The 24602-nt window shown below is 53.7% G+C and overlaps 1 protein-coding gene across 2 annotated transcripts in view; it reads right to left on the bottom strand.

Moving 5' to 3' along the window:
- The window catches only part of SYNE3 (spectrin repeat containing nuclear envelope family member 3), a 47456-nt gene extending 23065 nt beyond the window's left edge, over positions 1-24391 (bottom strand). For both annotated transcript variants that reach the window (XM_065872039.1, XM_065872040.1), the window contains exons 1-7: positions 24248-24391; positions 16113-16285; positions 14515-14824; positions 7715-7876; positions 4774-5121; positions 2037-2173; positions 198-372 (exon numbers count right to left, since the gene is read on the bottom strand). In XM_065872039.1, coding sequence (XP_065728111.1) covers positions 198-372; positions 2037-2173; positions 4774-5121; positions 7715-7876; positions 14515-14824; positions 16113-16285; positions 24248-24391 — 1449 coding nt within the window. The remainder of the gene's footprint in view (positions 1-197; positions 373-2036; positions 2174-4773; positions 5122-7714; positions 7877-14514; positions 14825-16112; positions 16286-24247) is intronic.
- Between the last annotated feature and the right edge of the window lie 211 nt (positions 24392-24602).

Genomic DNA, 24602 nt, shown 5'->3' with positions numbered 1-24602 from the left:
CTTTTGTCGCTGATAACTACAAGTGTTGACATTTCCTGTGCACTTAGAACTCACCAGACAGGGTACAGTTGGCTCCACCCAGACATCTGGAGGACCCAGAGACACGCCTGTCCCTGCGGGGTCGGCTGAAACGCTAAGCTTGGCTGGTGGCCTCCCCCAGCTGCACCCATCAGCCCTCCCGACAGAGCCATGCGGACCTCAATCTGCGGCAGGAAGGTGTGGATGGAGGGCGGGTCCGGCAGGCTGGCGGTGACGTCCACGATCCTCTGGGCCAGAGCCCTCCACAGCTGCAGCTCCTGCAGGGGCCGCTGGAAATGCCGCCACAGGTCCACGCCCGCGGCATTACGAAGTCTGCTGCTCTTGGCTTTCATGCTGTGAGCACCGTGGAGGGGGAACCGAGAGAGGAGAGAGCGGGTCAGTATGCCCAGGAAGAGCAAGGCCGCTGCCCAGAACCCAGAGTGCCCAGCTTGTGCTGCTTCCAGGGCGGGCACTCTCCTCTCCTACGGACTACTGGGCTGGGACCCTGAGGCCTGTGCTGTCCAGATAAAAGGGCACTGGAGGTAAGCCAGTCCTCGAATCGACTTGCATCCCAGCTTCTGGACCAGGTAAAGAGTCAAGCCTGGGGCTTCCCTGGTGGCGCGGTGGTTGAGAGTCCGCCTGCCGATGCAGGGGACATGGGTTCGTGCCCCGGTCCGGGAGGATCCCACATGCCGCGGCAGCGGCTGGGCCCGTGAACCATGGCCGCTGAGCCTGCGCGTCCGGGGCCTGTGCTCCGCAGCGGGAGAGGCCACAGCAGTGAGAGGCCCGCGTATCGCAAAAAAAAAAAAAAAAAAAAGAGTCAAGCCTGGAAGAGGAATTATGGGGCCCCCAGGCTGGTACCGCCTGCCCCCAGGCACCTCGCGGAAGCAAAACAGAATACTTTCTTGAGTAGGGTGCCATTACTTGAGGCCCAAATAATTTCTACAGATAATTTTTCCAATATACTGTCCATCGTATAGCACAGGGAACTATATTCCATAACTTGTAATAACCTATAATGGAAAAGAATCTGAAAAAGAAACGATATATATGTATAACTGCATCACTTCGCTATACACCTGAAACGAACAAAACGTTGTAAATCGACTACATTTCCAAAAAAATACATAGATATATGTACAGATATAATGTCTAGCACCCAGTCATAGATAACCAGCGCCTACCACCTCCACGGGAGCAACGAAGGGGAGGGAGCCCTCGGCCACCCGCTCCCACGGCCCACTTTATGCACAGGAGATTCAGTCTCACCACCACCTCAGCATCTTGTGGAGGACCCAGGCCCTTGTTCTGGGTGTACACATGTAGGGCCTGTGCACACCGTGGGGTGAGAGTCACCTGGCAAGGCAGGAGGTCCCTGAGTTCCTTCTCGAGGAAAACCCCTGCATCAGAGGCAGGAGGATGAGAAGTGCTACAGGGGCAGGGACAGTTGGGCTGTGTTCCAAACACCTCTGAGCCTCATGCAGTAAAAACAGGTACCGATCCTGAATTTACACTGTGCCCAGCTCCACACAGGGTGGGTATTTGAACTGCTGGTCTTTGCTGGGCTAAGACGCTGGAGACCTAGCCGCGCCCGAACCCATGGGCGGACAGGGAGGTAGGGGCTGGTCTGAAGTCAGGTCCAGCGCTTACATCAGCACGGCCATCAGCAAGTGGGGCACAATGCTGGCTTAGTGAAAAGCCCTCCCCTTCGGCCATTACATAGGGAACCCATCCCCCGTGCGAAGCTGCATAAGGAGACTTGATGGAAATAAGTGAAGAGGCCACATAGCACGGAGAAAAGCAAAGTTCAGGCCTCTTTCTGGGAGCAGAATGGAAAATACTTCGAAAAGGGGGTCAGTACCTGAGCCCAGTGAGACCCTATAATGGCCAATCGTTGATAAGAACAAGAACTGTTTGTTATCAGGGAGCAAGACGGTGCAAGCCCCCTCTGCAGCTGGTGTCAGATGGGCAGAGGCCCTGAGCATGAGGTCCAGGACCACCCTCGGCCCGCCCGGTACCTCTGGTGCTCCTGGATGGCAGAGACCACGCTGCCCGCGAGGGGCTGCGGGTCCTCGGGGAACACGATGAGCTCCTTCAGCCGAGCCTGCAGCCGGTCCACCCGAGGTTCCTCCGCGGCCAGCGCCGCCCGCGTGGCCTGCAGCAACAGACAACACCCGACGGGACAGGTGAGCTTCCGAGATGGGATGGTGGTGTGTGTGTACCGGGGTGAGCATATCCTGTGGAAGTGGGCCAGCCTGGGGGAAAACGATCCCCCAGGGGAGGGACAGGGGCCCCGAGAGCTCAGCCCCTGCTCTCCCGCTCCGTGACCCCAAACACATTTGCTCTTTTTTTTTTTTTTTTTGCGGTACACAGGCCTCTCACTGTTGTGGCCTCTCCCGTCGCAGAGCACAGGCTCCGGACGCGCAGGCCCAGTGGCCATGGCTCACGGGCCCAGCCGTTCCGCGGCATGTGGGATCTTCCCGGACCGGGGCACGAACCCATGTCCCCTGCATCGGCAGGCGGATTCTCAACCACTGCGCCACCGGGGAAGCCCCATATTTGCTCTTGATGAGCAGGTTTTTCTCTTTATCATCACCTACCTCACAGCCTTGCCATCGACTAGCACCTAATCATACAAATAACTAATACTTAGGGAACAGTGACGACGTGCTGAGTGCCCTGTGGTCCCATTCATTGAAGCCTCACCATGGTCCTAGACAGTAATTCTCCGTGTCCCCGTTTTATACACAAGGAAACTCTGGCCAAGAGTTTTCTGACAGTTGCAGAGCTGGGAAATAGTGGACCTGACATTGGAGCAGGGCCCTCTGGCCCTTAACCTGCCCCTTCAGCACTGAAGGAAACAATGACTTGAAGATGCTCCGTGAACCCAGTTATTGTCAGCAAGAGGGTATTTCCACCCAGCATGCCCGACCACTCCACTCAGCCACGTTCAGGTACTGCGGATGCAGCCTTTTCTTGCTATCCCGGGAAATGTGGAGTTTGATCCTGACCTTGACTCTGGCTGGTAGGAGGCAGGGTGGGGGAGTGGAAAGCGCACGGGCTCCGGCAGGACACAGGCTGGCCTGGAAACCCACCTCCAGCCCTTCCCAGCTGCGCAGCCTTGGATCAGTCCTGGTCCCTCGGGGGTAAAACGGGGCCACCCCCGCTTGACAAGGCACCGAGTACAGGGCAGGAGTATTTCTCACTAAACGCTAGTTTAAGAACAGAAATCTTCGAACAAGTTCTGAAATTCCCCTTCACTGATTTCCGGCTAGTCATATCTTGGTCATAATTGACACTTGAACCGGGTGGGACAGGCCGCACCTGTAGGGATGTGGTCTGCCTCCTGCCTCGGGAAAGGCTTCCTGAAACATAGCCGGGCGTGGCCGGGTGGCGGCTGTCGGGACACGGGAGTGTTGGCAGGGCTTTCCAGGCCTTACCCTCCCCAAACTCCATCCCTGCCAGTTTGCTTGCTTTGACCTTGGCCCTCACCTAGAACTCCTGCTAAGAGCCATATGTTCCCTGAGTCCCGATGCTATTGGCAGGTGCTGTTCTAAGCACTTTTGTTTTCACAGGTTCATAAGGAATGCGGAAGGCAGGTCTCATCATCATCACGTCCATGTCACATTTAACTGAGATTTAACGAATTCTCCCCAGGAATTCCCTGGCGGTCCAGTGGTTAGGACTCCGCGCTTTCACCAACGAGGGCCGGGGTTCAATCCGTGGTTGGGGGAACTAGGATCCTGCAAGCCGAGCGGTGTGGCCAAAAAAAAAAAAAGTAATTCTTCCAAAGCCAACCAATCGGCAAGGAGAGGAACCAAGACTCGAACCCGGGCAGTCTGATCTGAAAGTCCCCGCCCTTCACCACCACACCACACCACCCCTACCTTGTGCCAAGGCAGACAATCCTACAAGGGAAACAACTCCCTCTGTACAAAGTTGATCATTGCAGTGAACCTGGTCTCCTACAAGGCTGAGTGATGTTAAAGAGCGTGGATGCTTTGTTTCTACCTACACACAAATATTTCTGCATATGAGCAAACATTAGAAAGAAGAGGGGAAAAAACAGAACAATCTGGAGTGGAGGTAGGACCTGGGGGCTTTCCTTTTAGATCTTTCCCCTAATGGAATTGACAAGCTAGCCCTTTGAGTTAATATAGTAAATAAAGGACTGCAGAAGGGCGTTAATCCTTATTTGAAAAATCTCTCTGTCCTCACGTCAAACCTCTCGCGAGTGTGCACACGGGTGGGGAAGGGGGAGGGTGCTCCGATTGGACACCGTGTCTGGGTTGGAGTGCCCCCACCCTCCCCAGGATGGGCATCACCTGCTGGGCCTCCTAAGAGCCCTGGTTATGTTTGTTCCTCATCTTCTCTACACTGAGAGCCTTGCCTCTGACCTCACACTCCCTGCTCTGTGCTCGGAAAGTGCTCACCACATCCTACCATCAGGCAAGCGAATGGCAAACTTGGAGCCGGTCCACCTCTTATTTACCCACCAACTCATCATGTGATGCTGGGGATGTCGGTGGGGGGGGGAGCGGGGTGGAATCTCTCCAGGCCTCAGTTTCCTCATCCAGAAAACAGGTACAAACAACCAATTTGTCTACTATGCTCGGGGCACTGAGATTATCAAAAATCCAGGAAGACCAGAGCCAGTGTGCTTGAGACTTAGCGAGATCCCCCCACTGCACAGAGGATGCCCCGAGGCACACACGGCACCCGGACTGGGCCGTGGCTTTGCCAAACACTGCTTACCGAGTAGAGTCTCCAGCGGGCCACCAGCTCGTCCTGGGTCCCTGCTTTGGCCACGGGTTCCATGTCCTCCTCCGCCAGCCTCTGAAGGCCCTTCCTGAACTCTGCCAGCTCGGCCTCCAGCTGCCTCCTCTGCTGCTCGTAGGCTTCCCTGGACCAGAGCAGGCCCCGCAGCCGCCCCTCCTCCCCCTCCCAGAGTGCACGCAGCTTCTCCAGAACATTCCGCATCTCCTCCAGTTCTCTGGTGATCTTCTCTGCACCCAGAGGGGAGCTGCTCTGGATGACGCCCCCGGCCTGCTCCTCCAGCCTCCGCAAAGACTCCTCGCCCCTGGGAAAGTCGCTGGCGATGTCCTAAAGCAGGGAGGCGGTGGGAAAGAAACCCGAAGGGAAAAAGAAAACACGTGCTGCATTTCCCAGGACCGCTGGGAGCGTCATGCCCGACGGTAATTCCTATTCCCAGGCTAGACCCAAGGCACCTTTCCAAGGGGTACACGTCTGCCTTTATAACATTCGGGATGTGATTCCTTTACCATGTCATTTACAAGCCATGTGATTAAGTGAAGGGGAAAGTCTCTGTTGGGTACTTCTCTGTCTTTAACACTCTCTGACATTTGTTAATCTTGCTTTTTTAACAGAGACGGAGGCAGCCTCAGGCTCGAAGCCTTCAGCTGGCAAAAGTATGGAGCAAATAGAACCTAGCGACGCCATTTGGCCTCATGACATCTATTTGTATGGCTATCTACCAATTATGAATGAGTATTGGTATTCCATTTATGACAATGATATAAAATTTCTTTTTAAATCAGTGTTCATTGCCTTCTAATATTAAAAAAAAAATTTCGGTAAACACTTTTGTCTGTTTTATTTAAAATACCTCCAAAATATTTTTTTCACTTTTTTAGTGAAGTGCCACTTACATGGAGTACAGTACGGACTGTCCTTGACTTAAAATGGTTCAACTTACGATCTTTTTTACGATGGTATGAGAGCAATGTGCATTCAGTGGAAACTGTACTTTGCATTTTGAATCCTGATCTTTTCCCAGACTAGTGATATGCAGGACGATGCCCTCCTGATGCTGGGCAGCGGCAGTGAATGTAAACCAACATAGCTTTCACTTTCACTATGGTATTCAATAAATTACATGAGGTATTCAACACTTTATTATAAAACAGCCTTTGTGCTAGATGATTTTAGGCTAATGGAAGATGATCTGAGCACGCTTCAGGTGGGCTGGACTAAGCTATGATGTTTGGTAGGTTAGGTGTATGAAATGCACTTTCGACTTACGATATTTTCAACTTACGATGGGTTTATTGGGACGTAGCCCTGCTGTAAGTTGAGAAAATCTATATATAGATCTTAAGTGTTACTGTTCAAAGAGTTTTGAGGAATATATATGCCCATGCAGTCCACACTGTTATCAAAATATAGCATTTCTAACATCCCAGAAGATTCTAGAACTTCATCTATTTGAAATCATAGAATATGTTATTTTTTGAAACTGGCTTCTTTCACTCAGCATAATGTTTTTTAGATTCTTCTATGCTGTCAGGTATATCAGAACTTCATTCCTTTTCATTGACTAAAATGTCTTCGTACATATATTCTATTCTATGACGTGTTTATCCAATACTCTGCTGATAAAAATCTGAGTTGTTTTCAGTTTAGGGCCGTTATGAATAAGGTTGCTGTGAACATTCTTTTACCGATACCCACACTTTTCAAAAGTTCAATTTGGGGCTTCCCTGGTGGCGCAGTGGTTGAGAGTCCGCCTGCCGATGCAGGGGACGCGGGTTCGTGCCCCGGTCCGCGAGGATCCCACGTGCCGCGGAGCGGCTGGGGCCGCGAGCCATGGCTGCTGAGCCTGCGCGTCCGGAGCCTGTGCTCCGCAACGGGAGAGGCCACAACGGTGTATATCACTTTGCTTTTACAAAAGACCTACATTAGTACCTGTTTTCGCTACCTGAAAGAAATCCAAAGAGGATTTTAGCTTTTGCGAGAAAAGGTAATTACTTCTCCGCTTGTTTTCTGTTTGTTTGTTTGTTTTTCTTTTTAATTTTGTGGCCGTGCTGCGCGGCATGTGGGATCTTAGTTCCCCAACCAGGGATCGAACCCGCCCCCCCTGCAGCGGCAGCACAGAACCTTGACCACTGGGCCGCCAGGGAAGCCCCACTTCTCTGCTACACACCGTTTCGGCTCATGAGCAGTTCCATAGGGACACTACTCTCAGATAGTGGGGAAACTGCACAAGTCATAGAAGATTTTTGTGGTCACTGTTCATTGGTTTTTTCAAAAGAGAGTCAATTTAAATACAAATATTAAATAAACGGTATAGGTGCTGTAGAGCTGTGTCAAAAATTATAAAGTGGTCCTTGAATTATTGAAGATAATCTACCCACTCACTTTACAGAGGGAGTTGGAAGCTCGTTCAGGGTCACAGCAAGTCAGGAAGCCCCGAGTGGACCCAGCTCCTCCTGCAGGTTAGATGCTTACGCCAGGGTTCCTCACCTTCACATACTGACATGTGAGGTCAGGTAACGCTTTGCTGTCGGGGGCTGTCCTGTGCACTGTAGGATGTTTAGCAGCATCTCTGGCCTCCATCCACTAGATGCCAGGAGCACCTCCACTCCCAGTTGTGACAACCAAAAATGTCTCCAGACATGGACAATGTCCCCCATTTGAGCCCAGCTGGTCTAGACCATGCTGCTGCGGCCTTGGGTTTCCAAATGCCCTGCTGGCTCAGAGATTTCCATAAAGCAGCCGAGGCCCCAAGCATGGGATCTACACCACATCCCATGCTTCTCCTCTTGTGGGGTCTGTGTACAGGGATGTTTGTATCTCCTGGGACCTCCCAGCCCCATCCTATTAAATAAACTCTAACAGAGACCCGCCAGCCAAGAGCGCCCCCTCCCCTCTGGCAGACTTGCCGGGGGTTGGTTACCTGCAGCGCCGAGAGACGGTCCTTGGTGCTCAGCCGGCACTTGCGCCCCATGCAGCCGTGCACCCGCTCCACCACCGCCTTCAGCCACAGCTGGAACTCGTCCACGCTCAGCTGGAAATGTTCATGCTCCTGGGTCACCTGCTCCAGCAGGTCCACTCTGTTCTGTGGGAGGGGAGGAGAGTCACCGGCCGTAGAGGTCCCCAGCCCAGGCTGCCCCTCGCCTGGCCTCCTAGGCCTGAATCTGTGTGTGTGTGTGTGTGTGTGTGGGATGCAACTGACCCTCAGCCCTTTCGCTGGACACAAAGATCCCGGACATTCTTCTCTACCTCATCAACGATCAGTCAAGAAATTCTTGGCTTTGGAGACCAAAACATGCCAGCACTGGGCTTGTCAACCACACAGTGGGCTTTTTTTCCTGCCACGTCCTAGGAATGGCACTCAAGATGGGGCCGTGGTAACAACTACATAACACTACCATTTGAGCACTTACCAAGGTGCCGGCGCTGCCCTAAGAACTTTGTGTACAAGATCATCTCACTGAATGCTCCTGACTGCCCCCATAAGGTGGTACCATTATTATCCCAGTCTGATAGATGGGGAAACCAAGGCACAGAAAGTGAAATTACTTGCCCAAGGTCACCTGGCTAGGAAAGCACCAAGATTCCAACCTGGGAGGCAAGGCTGGGCCAACGCATCTCTGCTCCATTGCGATTATGTCCACGGGGTACGAGAGTAAACAGCAGGCTGCCCCCCATTTCCCCGAGTGTGGTGACTTGCCTGCATGTGTTGGAATTGCCTCTATTTTCAGACAATCCCACTGAAGCTCTAACCACATGGGGCAAGATGGTGTCCTAAGGGTGGGTGACATTTGGGGAGATAACAGTGTCCTGCTATAAGACCTACTGTGTGCCTAGAGATTCTGATTTTCAAAACACACCCCTGATTACAGCACCGTCTCTTTAAACCCCTCCACTGCTCCCCACTGCCCCCAGGCCCAGGTCCAAGCATTGTAGCCTAGTGGTCAAGGGCAGGACCCCACGGTGCGGCTCTGCAGACCAGCGGTCAAGACCCTGGGCTTGGGAGCCCACTGCCTGGGGCTTGACCCTGGCCCCCCTTCGAGCTTGTAATTAACCCCTCCGTATGGTGTGGTTGATAACAGTAACTGCCTCATCAGGGTGGTGTGGCATTAAATGAGTCAGGGCTCGCACAACCCCAGAACAGCACCGGCAGCTAGTAAGAGCTTGAGAACTCTGAGCCATTGTTTACAGTCACCTGTGTCCCTCTGCTCTTGTCACACCCAACCGAGTGAGGGGTGCCCACGTGGCAATGCTAATCTCCAGGCCCAACCTGCTCTGAGGCTTTGCCCACTGCCCCAGGCTGTGGCTCTCCCCCAGCCTTGTCTACCGAATTGTCATCTGGTGGGGACCAAGCGCTCCCTAAGGACACGGGGGTTGATTTCATCTCCCTGGTCCCGTTCAGGGCAGGCTCTGAGACTAAGTGCTTCCTGAGTGGTCAGATGTAACTAAGTGTGGGGTGTGTGCCGGTGGAGGGATCTCTCCAAGGAGAGCCAAGAAAAAGGAACCAGGGGACCTTCATTCAATAAGCACCTACTATGTACCTGGAAATAGACCAGCATTATCGTATTTAATATCTTCACAAGGATCCCCAAACTGTCCCATTATGCAAGTAACCAAATGGGTGTTGGGAGGTAACATAACTCTTGCAGACAAGATTTAAACGCCAAGTTCAGACTCCAAAATCACTGCTCAGGCCCAGGGGGTGGCAGAATCTCTCTTTCTCGCAGATGGTAGATATTCTGGGCTTTGCCTGCCATGTGGTTTCCGCTGCAACTTCTCAACCACTTGTGTGCTACTTACATTGTAGCACACAAGTTGCAGCCGCAGGCAAACACATAAAGAATGGTTGTATTCCAATCAAATGAATCGTGGACACTGAAATTTGAACTTCCTATCATTTTCACATGTCATGAAATATTCTGCTTTTAATTTTCCCCCAAGCATTGAAAAATATAAAAACTATTTTTGGTTTACAGGTCATAAAAAAGTCAGGAATTGGGCTGGATTGAACAGTGGTGTGGGCAGTGGTTTGCTGACCTCAGCTCTCAGCCATGGAGCCAGGCCATGTTCAGGAGGGTCCTGACCTTCTACGAGGCTAAGCCAACCATTCTCAACTGGGAAGGGCAGACGGACACGTGGATTTGAAAAACCTCCCTGGCTATTTGTATGTGCCTTCCCCTCCCGTGGAGAAGCCCCTCACCAAACCTAGAAACACTAATTCGTTTAAACCTTTGCAACACCCATGGCAAGTAGGGGAAAATATCCCCATTTCAGAGACGGGGAAACCAAGGCACAAGATCAAGTCCTTCAGTGAAGCGCTGAGAATCCTCTCACTTACGGGAGTGAGGCTCAGCGCTTGACAGATGGGAAACACGGGGCTGCTTGAATCCAGGAAGTGGACCAAGGCCCAGTGACCACCTCCTTCACGTTTCCCCTGCTGCTCCCCGTCCCCGCAGGGTTATTTGCATCCACCAGAATCCTCCCCGAGCTTCCTCCATCCTCGAGAAGATTCATTTACGAAACAAAGTGGGTCAAGAATACTAAGCAGAGAATAGGGGCTGGGCCCCTGGTCGACACTGATGGTGATAATGGTTGTGAAGCAAACTCTCCAATAAAAGTGCCGGCTGGCGGCTCTGTGTGTGTGAAGAATGAGGTGCTGGCACTGGGGGAGATCCAGAGGAAATAAAAGCCTCTGTGATGGTGAGCAGGTGCGCTAGCAGAGGAACGCGGCCGAGCAGGGCAGGCATCCAGCCGCGCTCTGTGCCAGGCATAACGAGATCACAGAACACAATTCAGCCACGGCCGGGCAGGGCACTGTCAGTCGGAGGAAGGTGGGTGACAAATGGGAGAGGGTTCCACCTCCTCTCGTCACACCAAACAATCAAACCATCTGTGTGGGCAGAGTTGTCAGGAATGTCAAAACCCAACCAATTAACAAGGGCGGGAGTGGATTTGTGCCTCTGCAAAGGGCTGCAGGAAGGGCTCTGATTCCTGGCCGAGATGCCAAACAAACACAGCCACGGAGGGAAGCAGGGAGGAGGAGGGTGCTACTATCTGCCTGGCCCTTCAGAAAATAGAATCATTGGATTAAAAGCCATCAGGCAAAGTAAACAAGCAGGCCCCGCCTATGGGCAACCAGCCTGCTTTGTCTATTCTCGACTTTCCGTTGCTTTCTGCTGGCTGTGTCATTGCTCATTCCCGGGCTTGGCCACTTTTCCTGATCAAGAATCTCCCTTCAGGGGGTGGTCACGAAGGATACAGTCCAGAGGTGACCCCCGCTGTGCTTCTGTGGTCCTGTCCCTATCAACACCAGAGGCCTTGCTAATTAACATATTGGAAGTCGAAACTGGATTTTTAGAGGCAAAAGTAGTGGCTTGTTAACCAGCACAAGAAATAATGAAATGGGCTCTCCTCGGTGAAAGTTGAGATATTAATACATACAGTATCTCCTATGGCCTGAGATGCATCCTCCCCAAATTCACACGATGAAGCCCTAGCCCTCAATGTGATGGTGTTTGGGGGCAGGGCCTTTGGGAGGTGATCAGGGTTATATGAGGTCATGAGGGTGGGGCCCTCACGAATGGATGAGCGCCCCTATAAGAACAGACACCAGAGAGCTTGCTGACCCTCCCTCTCCAGCGTGTGAAGACACAGCAAGAAGGCCACCATCTTCAAGCCAAGAAGAGGCCCCTCACCAGGAACCAAATCTGCTGACACCTAGAGTTCAAACTTCCCAGCCTCCAGAACTGTGAGAAACAAATTCCTGTTTTTTAAGCCACCAAGTCTATGGTATTCTGTTCTGTCCACCCGAGCAGACTAAGACAATATCCCAGGGACCCTTCCCACCCTGAGAATAGGCCTGGACCTCTAGGGATCCCTGCATGGCTCTCCTACTCTCACTGGGGTGGGAGGATTTCAGTTGCCTGCCTCAGGGTGGCTTTGGATGCCCTGAGGGAGGGCCAGCTGGCTACAGCTCTGAGAGCCAAGCTCCACCCCGCCTGCCTGTCCTGCGAGCCTCCCTGCTGCAGGGGCAGGGTTCTCATTCATTCAATGAAGGGCTCCGAGCACCTGATATGTGGCAGACACCCTTGTTGTGGCTATTTCTTCTCACTGCTACCGAGAGCACAAGTCATCCTTTATTCTGGGAAAATGCCTGCCAATTTCAAAGAGCTCACATGCAAACTCATTCAGTCCTACACCCTGGCTCCAGGTAGGGTGAGTACCCCGAGGCCACACAGCTGGGACGCAGCAGAGCCTGGCTGGAACCCAGGTCCCTTTCCAAGCATTCTGGGGCCAGCGTCCTATTCCTACTCAAAGTTTCTCAGATCTCTGCTTATTACAGAACCATTTCCCATAACTTGAAGGACCCTGGAGACTTCCACCTCCAGCAACATGGGAGAGCTGAATACCCTTCCACCGTAGCCAGCCAGAAATGCTGGATAAAATGTGACAAGCATCATTTAAATGCAGAACCACGCACACACCGCACACACCAAGGTAAGAGATATCCCGTGGACCAGATGCAAAGATGCTATGGAAACCGGGATGCTAAACCCACACGTGTGCTTGACGTCTTCTTGGGTTTAATGCTCAGGTTGGAGGAGGAGGTAAGACTCTGGGCCCAGGGGGGCAGAGACCACGGCAAAAAGGCAGAATACTCAGGGGACTCCCCCTCTGTCAAAGGGTGAACTAGAGAAAAAAACCTTCCCACCAGCGCAATACAAGACAGAAGCATATGTATTTCAGTCTGGGCTCTGGTTGAAAAGACAAATGAAAAGGTAGTCACCTTCCAGGGTATGGAGCCCGGAGCCTCTTGCATCATTTGAACTTAGGGTTCAAATGCAGAGAACCCACTTGATTTAGGAACCCGCAAAACATTTCAGTGACACTCAATAGGAACCCTGAAGGTAAGTTCCCATGGTAGCCTGGCTGAAGAAAACACAAGCTCTCTGAGGGCCAGGCCCAACCACGGGCTTCTGCAGATAAGACCCCAAATAGGATAAGCTCACAGCTCAGAATTACGAAGTCTCCAAGGAAATGATCCACCATGTCAGGAGACCCAACAGACGGCAGCATCAAGCCAGGAACTTCAGCTACTTGAGCAGCCTGACGATTATAAAATGTGTACGATTAAAATGACTACAGATAGAATCCGTACCTGAGAGGAGTGCCAAGTTTAAGAGAAAAAGGACAATGAAAACAAGAGGGGCTTCCCTGGTGGCGCAGTGGTTAAGAATCCGTCTGCCAACGCAGGGGACACGGGTTCGAGCCCTGGTACGGGAAGATCCCACGTGCCGCAGAGCAACTAAGCCTGTGCACCGCAACTACTGAGCCTGCGCTCTAGAGCCCGTGAGCCACGGCTACTGAGCCCGCATGCTGCAACTACTGAAGCCCGCGCGTCTAGAGCCCATGCTCTGCAACAAGAGAAGCCACCGCGATGAGAAGCCCACACACCGTAACGAAGAGTAGCCCTCGCTCCCCGCAACTAGAGAAAGCCTGCGTGTAGCAACGAAGACCCAATGCACTAAAAAATAAATAAATAAAATAAGTAAATTAAAAAAAAAAAAAAGAAGAAAGAAAGAAAAAAAAAGAATGATGGATATAATACAAAACCAAATAGAATTTCTTGAAACAAAATTGAACTTAATAACTCAATGGACTGTTTAAACCAAGGCAAGAATGAGGTGAGAGATGGGGACAAAGAATGGGCAGAGGAATTGGGGGAAGGACAAAAGAGAGCAGAGGAGGAAAGGAAAGGAGAAGGACTAAAGGGCAGGAGGAGGGAGGGAAGGAAGGAGGGAGGGAGAGGGGAGGGGAGCTGGGTGGAAGTGAACCTCAAAGTCCATCAGTCAGTCAGTCAACAAACACTTACTAAGTACCCACATGTGTATTAAGCATGAACAACGCTGGCCACACAGATAGTAGATAATGTGTCAATGGGTGGATAGATGGTGGAGGGGTGGGTGAATGGGTAGGTGGAAGATTGACAGGTAGGTAGTTATATAATGCTTGGGTGAGTGGATAAGGGATGGGTGACAAGTAGATAGTGAGTAAGTAAGTGGGTGAATGGGTAAACGGTGGGTAGTAGATAGTGGAGAGATGGATGAGTACATGGGTATGTGAAGAGTACATAGGTGAGCTGATGAGTAGGTCAATGAATAGATGGGTGGGTGATTAAGTGGCTGGAGAGAGGAATAGGAGATCTAGTTACGTTAGTGGAGAGGTAGATGGGTGAGTGAGTAAATAGATGGACAGGAGGGTGGGGAGATGGATGGGTGGATGGGTAGGTAAGTGGATGGAGGGGTGAGTGGGTAGATAGTAAATAAGAGATTTGGTGGTTAGTTTAGAGGGGAAATAGATGGGTGAGTGGGTAGACAAATGGATAGGAGGGTGCGGAGATGGATGGATGGATGGGTAGGTAAGTGGATGGAGGGGTGAGTGGGTAGATAGTAAATAAGGGATTTCGTGGTGGATGGAGTGGTGAGTGGGTAGATAGTAAATAAGGGATTTAGTAGTTAGTTTAGAGGGGAGATAGATGGGTGAGTGGGTAGACAGTTGGATAGGAGGGTGGGGAGATGGGTGGATGGTGGTGGGTGAGTGGTGTCGGGTGGGTGGATAGTAGATGGTGGGTAGATGGATGGATGGATGGATGGTGAGGGAGCAAACGAGTGGCTGGACGGGTAGATGGGAGCAGGTGACGGATGGAGGGGTGAAGACACCCACCTGGGCTTTGGTCTTCACCGCGTCGTACTCGGCTTTCATCTTCTTCTGCGCGTCTTCGTCCACGCTGGGGTCTCCGATCCTGTTGAACAGGGAGGCCGCCTCCTCCAGCAGCCGGTCCAGGAGCATGGCCTGATTGTCCACGTTCTGAAGCAGCACCTGGGCGTGGCTCAGCTGCCAGCGCTTCTCCTTCAGGCCCAGCTGCAGCTCCACAGGGGGCTCGAGCACCACCGTCATCTTCTGGAACCAGCGGTAGAACTCATCCCGGGCCAGCAGGTACTCGCTCCAGTGCAGCCACACCCACTCAATACGGCTGTAGGCAGAGGCCACGGCCATGAGCATCCCCCCACCAGGCTCATGGGCGGGGAGGCCGTGCCGCTGCCCCCTCCCCGGTACTGGGGGGCTGCGGGAGGGGGCACAAGGACACCCTCTCGGGCCTCACCCCGGTCCTGATAGACAAGACCCTCCCGTCTGGGAAACAAGCTCCACGGGGCTAATGATCAGGGTGTCTCAGATTCCAGACCTGCTCTGAGAGCCCCCAGCCTGCTGATGCCCTTAGCCACCAAGACCCCAAATTCTAGCCCCAAATTCCTATTAGTGGTACACGACGATGCCCCCGGTTGTTTCTCTCTGGTGTTGGGACTCCACACACGTCACCTGGCTCTTACCACGTGGGTGCCCACTAGCAGTCACGAGAAGGCTGCCACGGGGAGTGTGTCTCTTCATTTGCAGAGTACAATAGGATCTGTGGGCTCGTCACCGCTCAGCGGGGACAGAGGGCTGGGGCCCGTGCATGGGTTCCAGGCGTGCCATGAACTCGCTGCATTACCCTGCCTCTGCACCCGCCTCAGTTTCCCCGTCTGTAACGTGGAGATGGCCCTATCGGTCCAGCCAACATCAAGCTACTTCCTTTGGAATTCCAAGTGAAAGAGTTTGAAAAGCATAAAACACTGTGTAAAGTCCCCCCGGTCCACTCAACATTCTGGTTTCATAAAGACGGAGAAGATAATGGCAGTTCCTGCCCACTGAGGACCTCCTGTGTGCCAAGCGCTGTGCCTGGCTCTCGACATTCGCTATCCCCCGCCACCCTCCTGAAAACCTTCAGGAAACACTTGACTATACCCATTGTCCAGATGAGGCGCCTGAGGTTCAGAGGTCGAGTAACTTTCCCAAGGCCACACAGCAAGTAACCAGCAGAGCCAAGAGGCCATCCCAGGTCAGGCAAAGCCCCCACCCCTGACCTGGCTCCCTGGTACAAGCAGAGAATCTGGGCTAAAGCGCTAGCAAGGCAACAGGCCTTCTTACCCACGGGGGCCATTTGGCCTTTCTGCTGGAGGATGCACATGCCACAAGTCTACCGAGAATTAGTTGTTGGCAAAACACGATGGGCTCCCACCGTCTATTATCCTCATTAAGCTTGATTATAATTAGAAAGAGGCAGGCAGGGTTGACTGACATCCCAAGAGAGCAATCCTGTTCCCACTAATCCCAGGACCGAAGAAACGTCCCTTGGGCAGCGGCCCCAGGCCAGCGTGGTGGTGGGCACGGAGGGTCGGCAGCAGCTGCAGACAGAGGCCCGGAAAGGTACCCAGCCACCCTACCTGTGACAGTGGGTCATGTAGGTGACCGTCTCCTCCCACTGCGCTTTGACGTCCCTCAGCCGGGCCAGGATCTCGGGCTTCTGGTCCTCACGGCAGCATGCCAGGAGGGCTTCGGCCGCCCGCAGCACCACGTCCACCTTCACGCGGCCCTCTGGCTCTAGCTGGCATATTTTCTGTTGTGGACACAAAGCCAGTTCCCAGGAGTTAGACAACACGCCAAGAGGCAGAGCCTTGGGAAGACAGTGGCAAGACATGGAAAGAGGCAGGACTTTGAGACCAGAGGAGCTGGGGTTCGAATCGCAGCCCCTGCCCCTTCTTCTGTGACCTTGGGCAGGCTGCTAAGGGCTCTGGGGTGGGAGCGAGTGGCGATGGAGATTAAGAACCGCCCAGAGCTGTCTGATGATAGGAGTGCCCTCCCTTCCCCGATGGGCCTGTTTCCCGCTGCGTGAACCCAGAAAAGTTTCATTACTTCCCTGGCCTTGGTTTTCTTGTCTGTAAAGTGGGTGTATAGTAGTACTCAGATCTCAGATTTTTTTTTTTTTTTCCAGAATTAACTGAGAAAATGCATGTAAAGTGCATGTCCCAGCGTGTGGCGCCATGAGAATCTGCCTCTCAGGCCCACTGCAGGGAGTGGGCTTGGCCCAGGTCCCCCGCCGAGGCTCGGAATTACCTCTGAGTTTGCAGTTGGCACCAAGGCCTCGCTCCCTCAGCTGTTGCCACCAGTGACCAAACAGGAACATGAAGGCAGGCCCGTTACTACAGGACACTGGGCTCCTCTGATGGGTGACTAACTCGGGATGCCCCACGGCCTTGCCAAATTCCCTGAGAACCACCCAGCAGTCCAAGATTCTCCCTGCTCTCCCAGACTCAGGGTCGGACCTGCATTGGACGGACCGTGTCCCTCCCAGCCACCCCGGGTTCCCGTCCCATTTTCTCTCACAGATGGTTCCCTATTAAACGTCTTGCATATCTAACCTCACCTTGGCCTTGGCTTCTTGGAGGACCAAGGCTGATACACAACGCCTGGCAAATAGTAGGTTATCTGGTAACATTAGCCGTTGTCATTATTCACTGTTATTATTCTAGTTCTTTGGCAACTAAAGCTTGGTCTCTGCAGTCAAAATAAGATTAGACTCCAATTCCAGGGCTAGTCTCCACTACCTGTGTGACCTTTGTCATGGTACTTAAACTCTCCAGGCCTATGAAATGGGGGAAGATAATGGTTAACGCCACCCAAGGTTATAGTGACATTGTGAGATACACTAGCACATGGCCTGGCCCACACTGCATCTCCCATCACTCCAAAATTAGTCACCGTTACCGCTATTTTTTGCTTACCTTCTGATTACATTTACTGACAGCACAGCGTTTGCCTAAAGCTCCAGCTGTTCCCCAGCCTGTCTCCCTAAGGCTGGCAGTCAGTTTTCTTAGACTGATGTCCCAGTGGGCTGGCCATCTGAGCCTTCGCTGTGGGTGGGGTCGGGGAGGGGCTCCTGCCGTGTCCAGGGCTGCCCCACTGACAGCTTTGTGGTCCCAGGCAGGTCACTCAGTCACTCAGAGATGGTGATAACAATCTCTGCTTTGTCTACCTCATAGGGTTATAATATTACTTTTCAAAAACACTATTAATTAGAACATGGATATGTTAGCGTACTTTATAAACCACTGAGCGGTTCCGCAGACCCTCCCTCAACACGTGCAAACGGGCAATGGTCCCAGTCCTTTTTTGTTACCTCGTATGACAGTGGTTAACGATGATGATGACATCGATGATAGTATAGAGCAGCGGTCCCCAACCTTTTGGGCACCAGGGACCGGTTTCGTGGAAGACAGTTTTTCCACGGGTGGTGGCAGGGTGGGAGGTGCTTCAGGTCGTCATGTGGGCAATGGGGAGAAGCAGATGAAGCTTCGCTCGTTTGCCTGCTATGCAGCCAGTTTCCTAACAGGCCACAGACGGGTACTGGTCCCCAGTCCAGGGCTTGGGGACCCCTGGTATAGAGGGACTTCCCTGCCTACGCGTGTTATCAAAGAGTGAGGTTAAAGAACCTCCTTACAAGGGCCGTCTCTGTGCTCTGAGTGGGGTGTAGAGCAGGTAGCGTGAAGAGCAGGGAGGTTCCCCCAGAGGAAAAGAGCTTTGGTTTGGGGCTCAGGGCTGGGCCCAGCAGCAGGGTTCGCCGGACCCTAGCAGGTAACAGGGACAGCAGGCGCCCAGCAGGGACCCCAAGTCCCGCTCAGCAGTGGGCAGCAAAGTGGCGGACAAAGGCACCACAGTGACGAGTGTGGACCAAAGACCCAGGGCCACCATGGAATGTTCTGGGCTGAGTAAGATGACCCACCCCCTGAACAGAACATTTCACACCTCTCAGAAGAAGGGGTCCCCCAGCGTGGCTGAGGATGAATTTCTTGCCATCCAGTGAGATTTAATTTGATTAGATATAATAATAATAGGGCTTCCTTGGTGGCACAGTGGTTGAGAGTCCGCCTGCCGATGCAGGGGACACGGGTTCGTGCCCCGGTCCGGGAGGATCCCACGTGCCGCGGAGCGGCTGGGCCCGTGAGCCATGGCCGCTGCGCGTCCGGAGCCTGTGCTCCGCAACGGGAGAGGCCACGACAGTGAGAGGCCTGCGTACCGCAAAAAAAAAAAAAAAAAAAAAAAAAAAAAAAGAAAGAATAATTCAGGATCTGATGTCTCTGACACCCAGAGTTGTGGCGTAGACTCCATGCCCAATCCCCAAGCTGGCAAGATGGGCACCAGGGTGATTCCAGTTTTACCAGTGGGGGCACCGGGGACCCACAGAAACCTTAGCTTTGCAGAACAATTCTCTGCCAGCAGTTAGCGAGGCCTCCTCTACAGGGGCTGCCCAATTTAACCTCAGTCAGAATCCAGCTCCGTGAAGGAAGGGAGACAGCAGCTTGGGGAAGAAACGAAATTCAGCCTCTCTCTGCCACACTCACAAGGAACCAGCCAAGCCTGGAAAGTCCCTGTGAGGACAAGGGCCCCTTCCCAAAGTCCAGGGTCCTGACGGTGTGACCTCCTCTAGGCCTCTGCACCTTTGCCCTCCTGATTCCTGGCCAGGGAAGCACAGGCTGGACCAGGGGAACATGGGAGATGGGGGGACCCACCGCTCTTTGCAGGGGAGTGAGCCTGTTGCTTCACTGCAAAGAGAGAAGAGCTGGCCAGTCCCAAAGGCCGGCAGAACATGAGCCCCACCTGGCCTGAAGCAGAAACCCCTGCCCCCAAACCAAAACATTGACCAGAGGCATGTCTGCTGTGGGACCAGAGGCTAGAGCTGAGCTGGCAAAGCCAACCTTCGAGAAGCAGATTCCACCCTCCTTCTCTGCCCTGATGATTCCGCTCTTCGGCTCGTGCGTGGTTCTTCTACAGCCCCACCCCAGCAAGGACACAGTCCAGGAGTGCTTGGCAAGGGACACGAGCCAGCTGGGAAGGGGGCCATTGATCTGTAGCCACAAAGCAATTCTGATTCGAGGGAGCCAGGGAGGGCAAAAGTCAGGCGGGGTTTGGGTGGAGGGAAAACCTCAGCAGGGAGGAGAAGCAGTTCAGGAAGGCTGGAGGAATGTGGTGAGTCAGGGCTTTCCCTCCACGCAGTCACGGCCAGATGGGCGCTGTCCTGGGTAACATGCTGAGTGCTCTGCTGGGTACTAGAGTCCAGGAGGAAAACAAACATGGCCCGATGCTTGCAGGCTGTAAGGGGGTCTCCAGACAAGAGCACAGATGACTGTAAAAGAGCCGTGAGAGACCCCAAACTTGGAGCTCTGAGGAGGGATGTGGGCAAACCAAGGCCTCATGAGGAGGTGGCGGTGGCACCAGGCCTCAGTGCTGAGCAGACATTTGAGGCAGTAAAGCTAGGAAAACACGGCGTGTTCAGGGCATCCGGCTTTTGGAAGCCAAGTCCTAGGAAATGTGGCATGTCTCTGACCATAAAGAGGCTTGGAAACCAGTAAGAAAACAGCCTGGCCTAGACCCCAAGTGCAGGGCCGAGGAGGGCAAAGAGACAAGATGCTGCGACCTGGGAGACCAGCTGCTGCGGGCACCGGCGTGGGCTGGGAGAGTCCACAGGCTGGTGTCCCTGAATCGAAACCACGAGAAACAACCTTCTCCACTGGCTCTGCCAGCGTGCCCTACACTTTGCCAAGTGCAACAGTAAGGCATTGGCCTCAATCTGCCCACCCTCCTGCAAGGTGGCAACTAGTACTTTCCCCAGGAGTAAAGCTGAAGCTCAGAAGGCCCTGGAAATTCTCCCCAGGTGCCACAGCCGGAGTGAACCCAGGCCTGCAGGCCCCAGATCCCAGCTCTCCCCCTCCCCCAGGCTCCTCCCTCCCCTCCCCCTGGACCCCCATCCTGTAACTCCTCATTCAAACCTCAGCAGTGAAGTCACTTGTCCCCAGAGGCCTTCTCTCAGTGACCGGTCCCTGCCGGGGGTTCTTCCTACACTTTATAGCTGGGAAAATGAGGTGGCAGGAGGGCATGGGACCCGCTCCTGGCCACACAGCTACTAAGCTTCAGAGTTGGATCAGAACTCATATCCTGGTCACTCTAGCCAACAGGCGCTTGGGACATGCGTCACTGAGCTGGTGGAGGGATCGCATGGGAGACCCCAGCCCCAGGGCAGGTCCCACAGGCCAGCAGGTGGAGAAGGTTCTAGCTGCTTCCTTTCACCAGAGGACAAGGGTGAAATGTTTTCTTATTGCAAAACTGGTTTTGAAACGTCAAAGCACACAGAAAACAAGCGGGTCTGAGCCCCGTAGGAGAGCACGGTGGTGGGGCACCCAGGACACGGCTCCCTTGACCTAGGCTCCAGGCCAAATCCCTGAGGGCTCACCTGATGGAAGTGCTCCCTCGGCTTCCAGAACCCGGTCACCTTGGCCTTGCCAACAGCTCTTCCTAAGGGCCGCCCTTGCCTTCGCCTAACAAAGCCAGACCCACCACCAGGGGGTAATAAGCTGTCAGCAAATGGTGCAAGGTCCAAAGGGATTAGCGCGCTAAGACAGCAAGTGCTGTGCAGGGCTGCCAGGAGCTGGGGCTGGGGCTGTGGGAAGGGGTTAGGAAAGACACGTGGACGAGGGGACGTTTCATTTCACATGCACACCCAGACCCGAACAAAAGGGCATTCCAACTAGAGGCAACAGCACACACAAAGGTTTGGTGATAGGAAATCTAGGAGGTTTTCTGCCAGCGGGAGAGGAAGTGTGCCTGGGAGGTCGGCTGGAGGGGGAAGCTGAGGCTGCAGAAGAGGGTGTGGCAGATAGGTAGTGGAGGACGTTTGATGCCAGGTGAAGCTGGGTTTTCTCTCGCAGGCAGTGGGGAGCCATAGAAGGTTTTAGAGGAGGAGAATAACTTCACGAGACCCATGTTAGGGATGCACCTCGTACATACTTGTGCGACTGCAGGATTAAGTGTGTGCCTGTCCCCGTGATGCCGTGAACCCGAGCGTAGGGTGCGCCTCACCCCTTCCACCGCCCCAGGACCCCACACGGGGACGGTCAGCGATGCTCTGAACTCAGCCCTGGGTCCAAGCCCTAACAAGATCCATTCCTTCCATTCTGGCCCATCTCTGTGTCTAGGGATCCATTTCACTATTGAAAAGTGGGGACAATACACCACGATGAATGAATGTCAGCTCCCTTCTCTCAGTGACCGGGCAGAGTCATCTTTTGATAATGAATATTGGTGACAATAATAATGACGATGATGACAGAGGCCAAGACTGACAAGAGAAGGGGCTTTGGCTGTCAACTCCTCTCCTCACCAGGCTTGCCCCTGACCTTCCAAATCTCCAACCCTTCACCCGCTCTGTTACACAGGAGGGGTCCTCCTTGGCTCCCTGTTCCAGGCTCTGGAACCGCTGACCCCTCCCCACCTCTCTGGCCCTGACCCCTGCTTCTCCCTGATGGTTGATGCTGTCCCAACACCAACATCGGGGGTGTCCCACATGTGCCCCCAGCTGTGCCCACCTCCAGTGATTTTCCTATTATGTTTGCTCTGCCTGGAGTCCCTTCCCTCCCCTCCCCCTGGATCCTCGAGTCTGGCTAACTCCTCATTCAAGCCTCAGCAGTAAAGACCCTTGTCCCCAGAGGCCTCTCTTGACCCTCTAGACCCGGGGACGTGACCTCCTCGGGGCTCCCCGTGTACCCTGGGTTCTCCACTCACTTCATCGTCCAGTTGAGACGCCTCTGACCGGGCCACTCAAGAGTGGTCACCCCTCCTTTCTGCCGTGATGGTCCCCTGGGCAGGGCTCTCATCAACTGCATCAAGTATCTGTTCATGGTTGCTACAAAAGGACAAGTGGTCCAGGGTGGTGTGTGCTAGGATGGTGTCACACCAAGAGGGAGGTCGAGCAGGGATGGGGGACCTTTCCCACTGGGACAAGCGGGAGTCTCTGTGCCTACCTGGGAGGAGTTCCCTGAGGGCAGGGACCAGGCACCATCACCTGGCATCCCAAGGGTTCGAGGCCTGGCACAGGGGAGGCTGACGGAAATCGTGACTCAAAGTGGAGGGTCTCAGATCCTCTGGGGTCCGACTAGTGAAGGACTGGGAAGGACTAATCTGAGGGCAACTGGGATGACAGGAAATGCCAGAAGACATTGGAGGGGACTGGGGGTGGGGGAGGGGGAATAGAGAGGGTGCCACTGTCACTGTCAACTCAGGTCATTTACATCCAGCCTCACAGGTAGTACAGGGCTTTCTCTATGTTAACATCCATCAGCAACAAACGCCTCCTCAAGGCAGCTTGTGACCCACCCTCTCAAAGTCAGCATCCTGACACAATGAGCTTCACCCGTTCCAGAAGGGAAGTGAAGACAGGTCCAGTGGGTTCACAGGGCCAGCAGGAAGCAGAGCTGGGATTTGAACCCAGGACTTCCAGACGCCAAAGCCTGTCCTCCCTCCAGTCCAGTGAGCTGTTCTACTAAACAGAATGCCTGAGAAACCACAGCACCCTGCACCCTGACGCTGGCAGGCACGATTTTATAGAAGTACACGATGCTGTAGGGAAGCAGAAAGCATATTTGAAAAGGAGTCAGAAGACCAGAATTCCAGGGTGGAGTGTCCTCCCCAGAGACCTTTTCAACTTGAACAAGTCACCAGACCGCTCCAAGACCCAGTTTCCCCACTTTTAAAATGCAAACCCTGGGTCCTTCTTCATACTGTGTGGTGACACTTAAGCCGTTGGCCCTGAAAAGGTGATATCGATTCTTAATTTTAACTGTCCGCTTCCAAAAAGAGCTTTAGATATTTTCAATAAAATGTGCAAAATCAATAAGACAGCCCAAAAAAAAAAAAAAAGGAGAAAGAAAGAAAAGACAAGACACAGGGAAGTGGGTGTGGGGTCAGCTCTATTTCTAGCCTGTTGGGGGGTCAGTTTGCGCAGGAAGAGGTAAGCCTCCCCTTAAGTAAAGCAACCATTGTTAGGTGATAAATTAGAATTGTGGCATATCCCAATGGATATGACCTGAGAGACGTTAAGTCAACTGCTTTACTTACAGATGGGAAACTGAGGCCCAGAGAGGGACAGGGATGTGGCCGAGGTCACACAGCACTTTAGATCAGCGTGGAGACTACAACCCAGGTCTCTGACTCTTAGAGTTCTTCCCCCTGGCCCCTGGCCCAGAGCAGATGACCTCAGGTGGGGGGCACCACAGTGCTGGGCCAGGCACTGGGCATCGGCCCTTCCGGTCAGGGTAGCACTGAGCCTCTGCCTTGTGCCAGGTCAGGGTACAGCTGGACTCCAGCCCTATAAGAGCCAAGGGAGGGGCCTCAGCTGCAGAGAAGCAGAGAAGGGGCAGGAAGCAGGGCCTGGGCCACCTGGGGGTGGAGACCATCCCGCTGCATGGTGCCCCCTTCCAGGATGGGAGAGTCAGACCCTTACAATGGAAGTGTGATCCTAGGACCCCCAGCAAAGGTGTCACCGAGAGCACGTCAGAGATATCACATCTCGGGTCCACCCCCAGCTCCTGGATCACAACCTGCACTTAAACCCCAGGAGGTTCAAAGACATCAGACTTTGAGAAACACCCGTCTAGTCCACTCTGCCATGCAACAGTTGGGAAACCTGAGGCCTGAGAGGGAGGGACCGGGCCAAGGCCACAGGGTTATCAAGGCCATGGTCTCTGCATACCTCGGTCTCCCGCAGCCTGGCCTCCAGGGCTGCGCGGGGCCCCTGGGTGTTGTCATTGATCTGCAGCCGCTCCTGCACAGCCTTCATCCACTCCTGGGCGTCCCCCATGCTCCTGGCGAAGCCCTCCTGCGGCTGCTGGGTCATGGCACCTGCAGGGGCTGAAGACAGGACCACACGAGGTCAGGCACACAGGTGAGGAGGGCGAGGGGAAGGCGAGCTGTGTCGGGGAGCCTGACCCTGGGAATGGGGCTCGCCCTCCACCCCCAGCACCCTCCCGATGCTCCAGCTTCGGTGCCAACAGCCAGAGGAGATCGTGTTTGTCAGAGAGCCAAAGGACTGGAAATGGGCCGAGAAG

This window comes from Phocoena phocoena, chromosome 2 (genome assembly GCF_963924675.1).
Source record: "Phocoena phocoena chromosome 2, mPhoPho1.1, whole genome shotgun sequence".
Classification (NCBI taxonomy): Eukaryota; Metazoa; Chordata; class Mammalia; order Artiodactyla; family Phocoenidae; genus Phocoena; species Phocoena phocoena.
The sequence above is the reverse complement of the archived record's forward strand: the minus strand, read 5'-3'. Positions and strand labels throughout refer to the sequence as shown.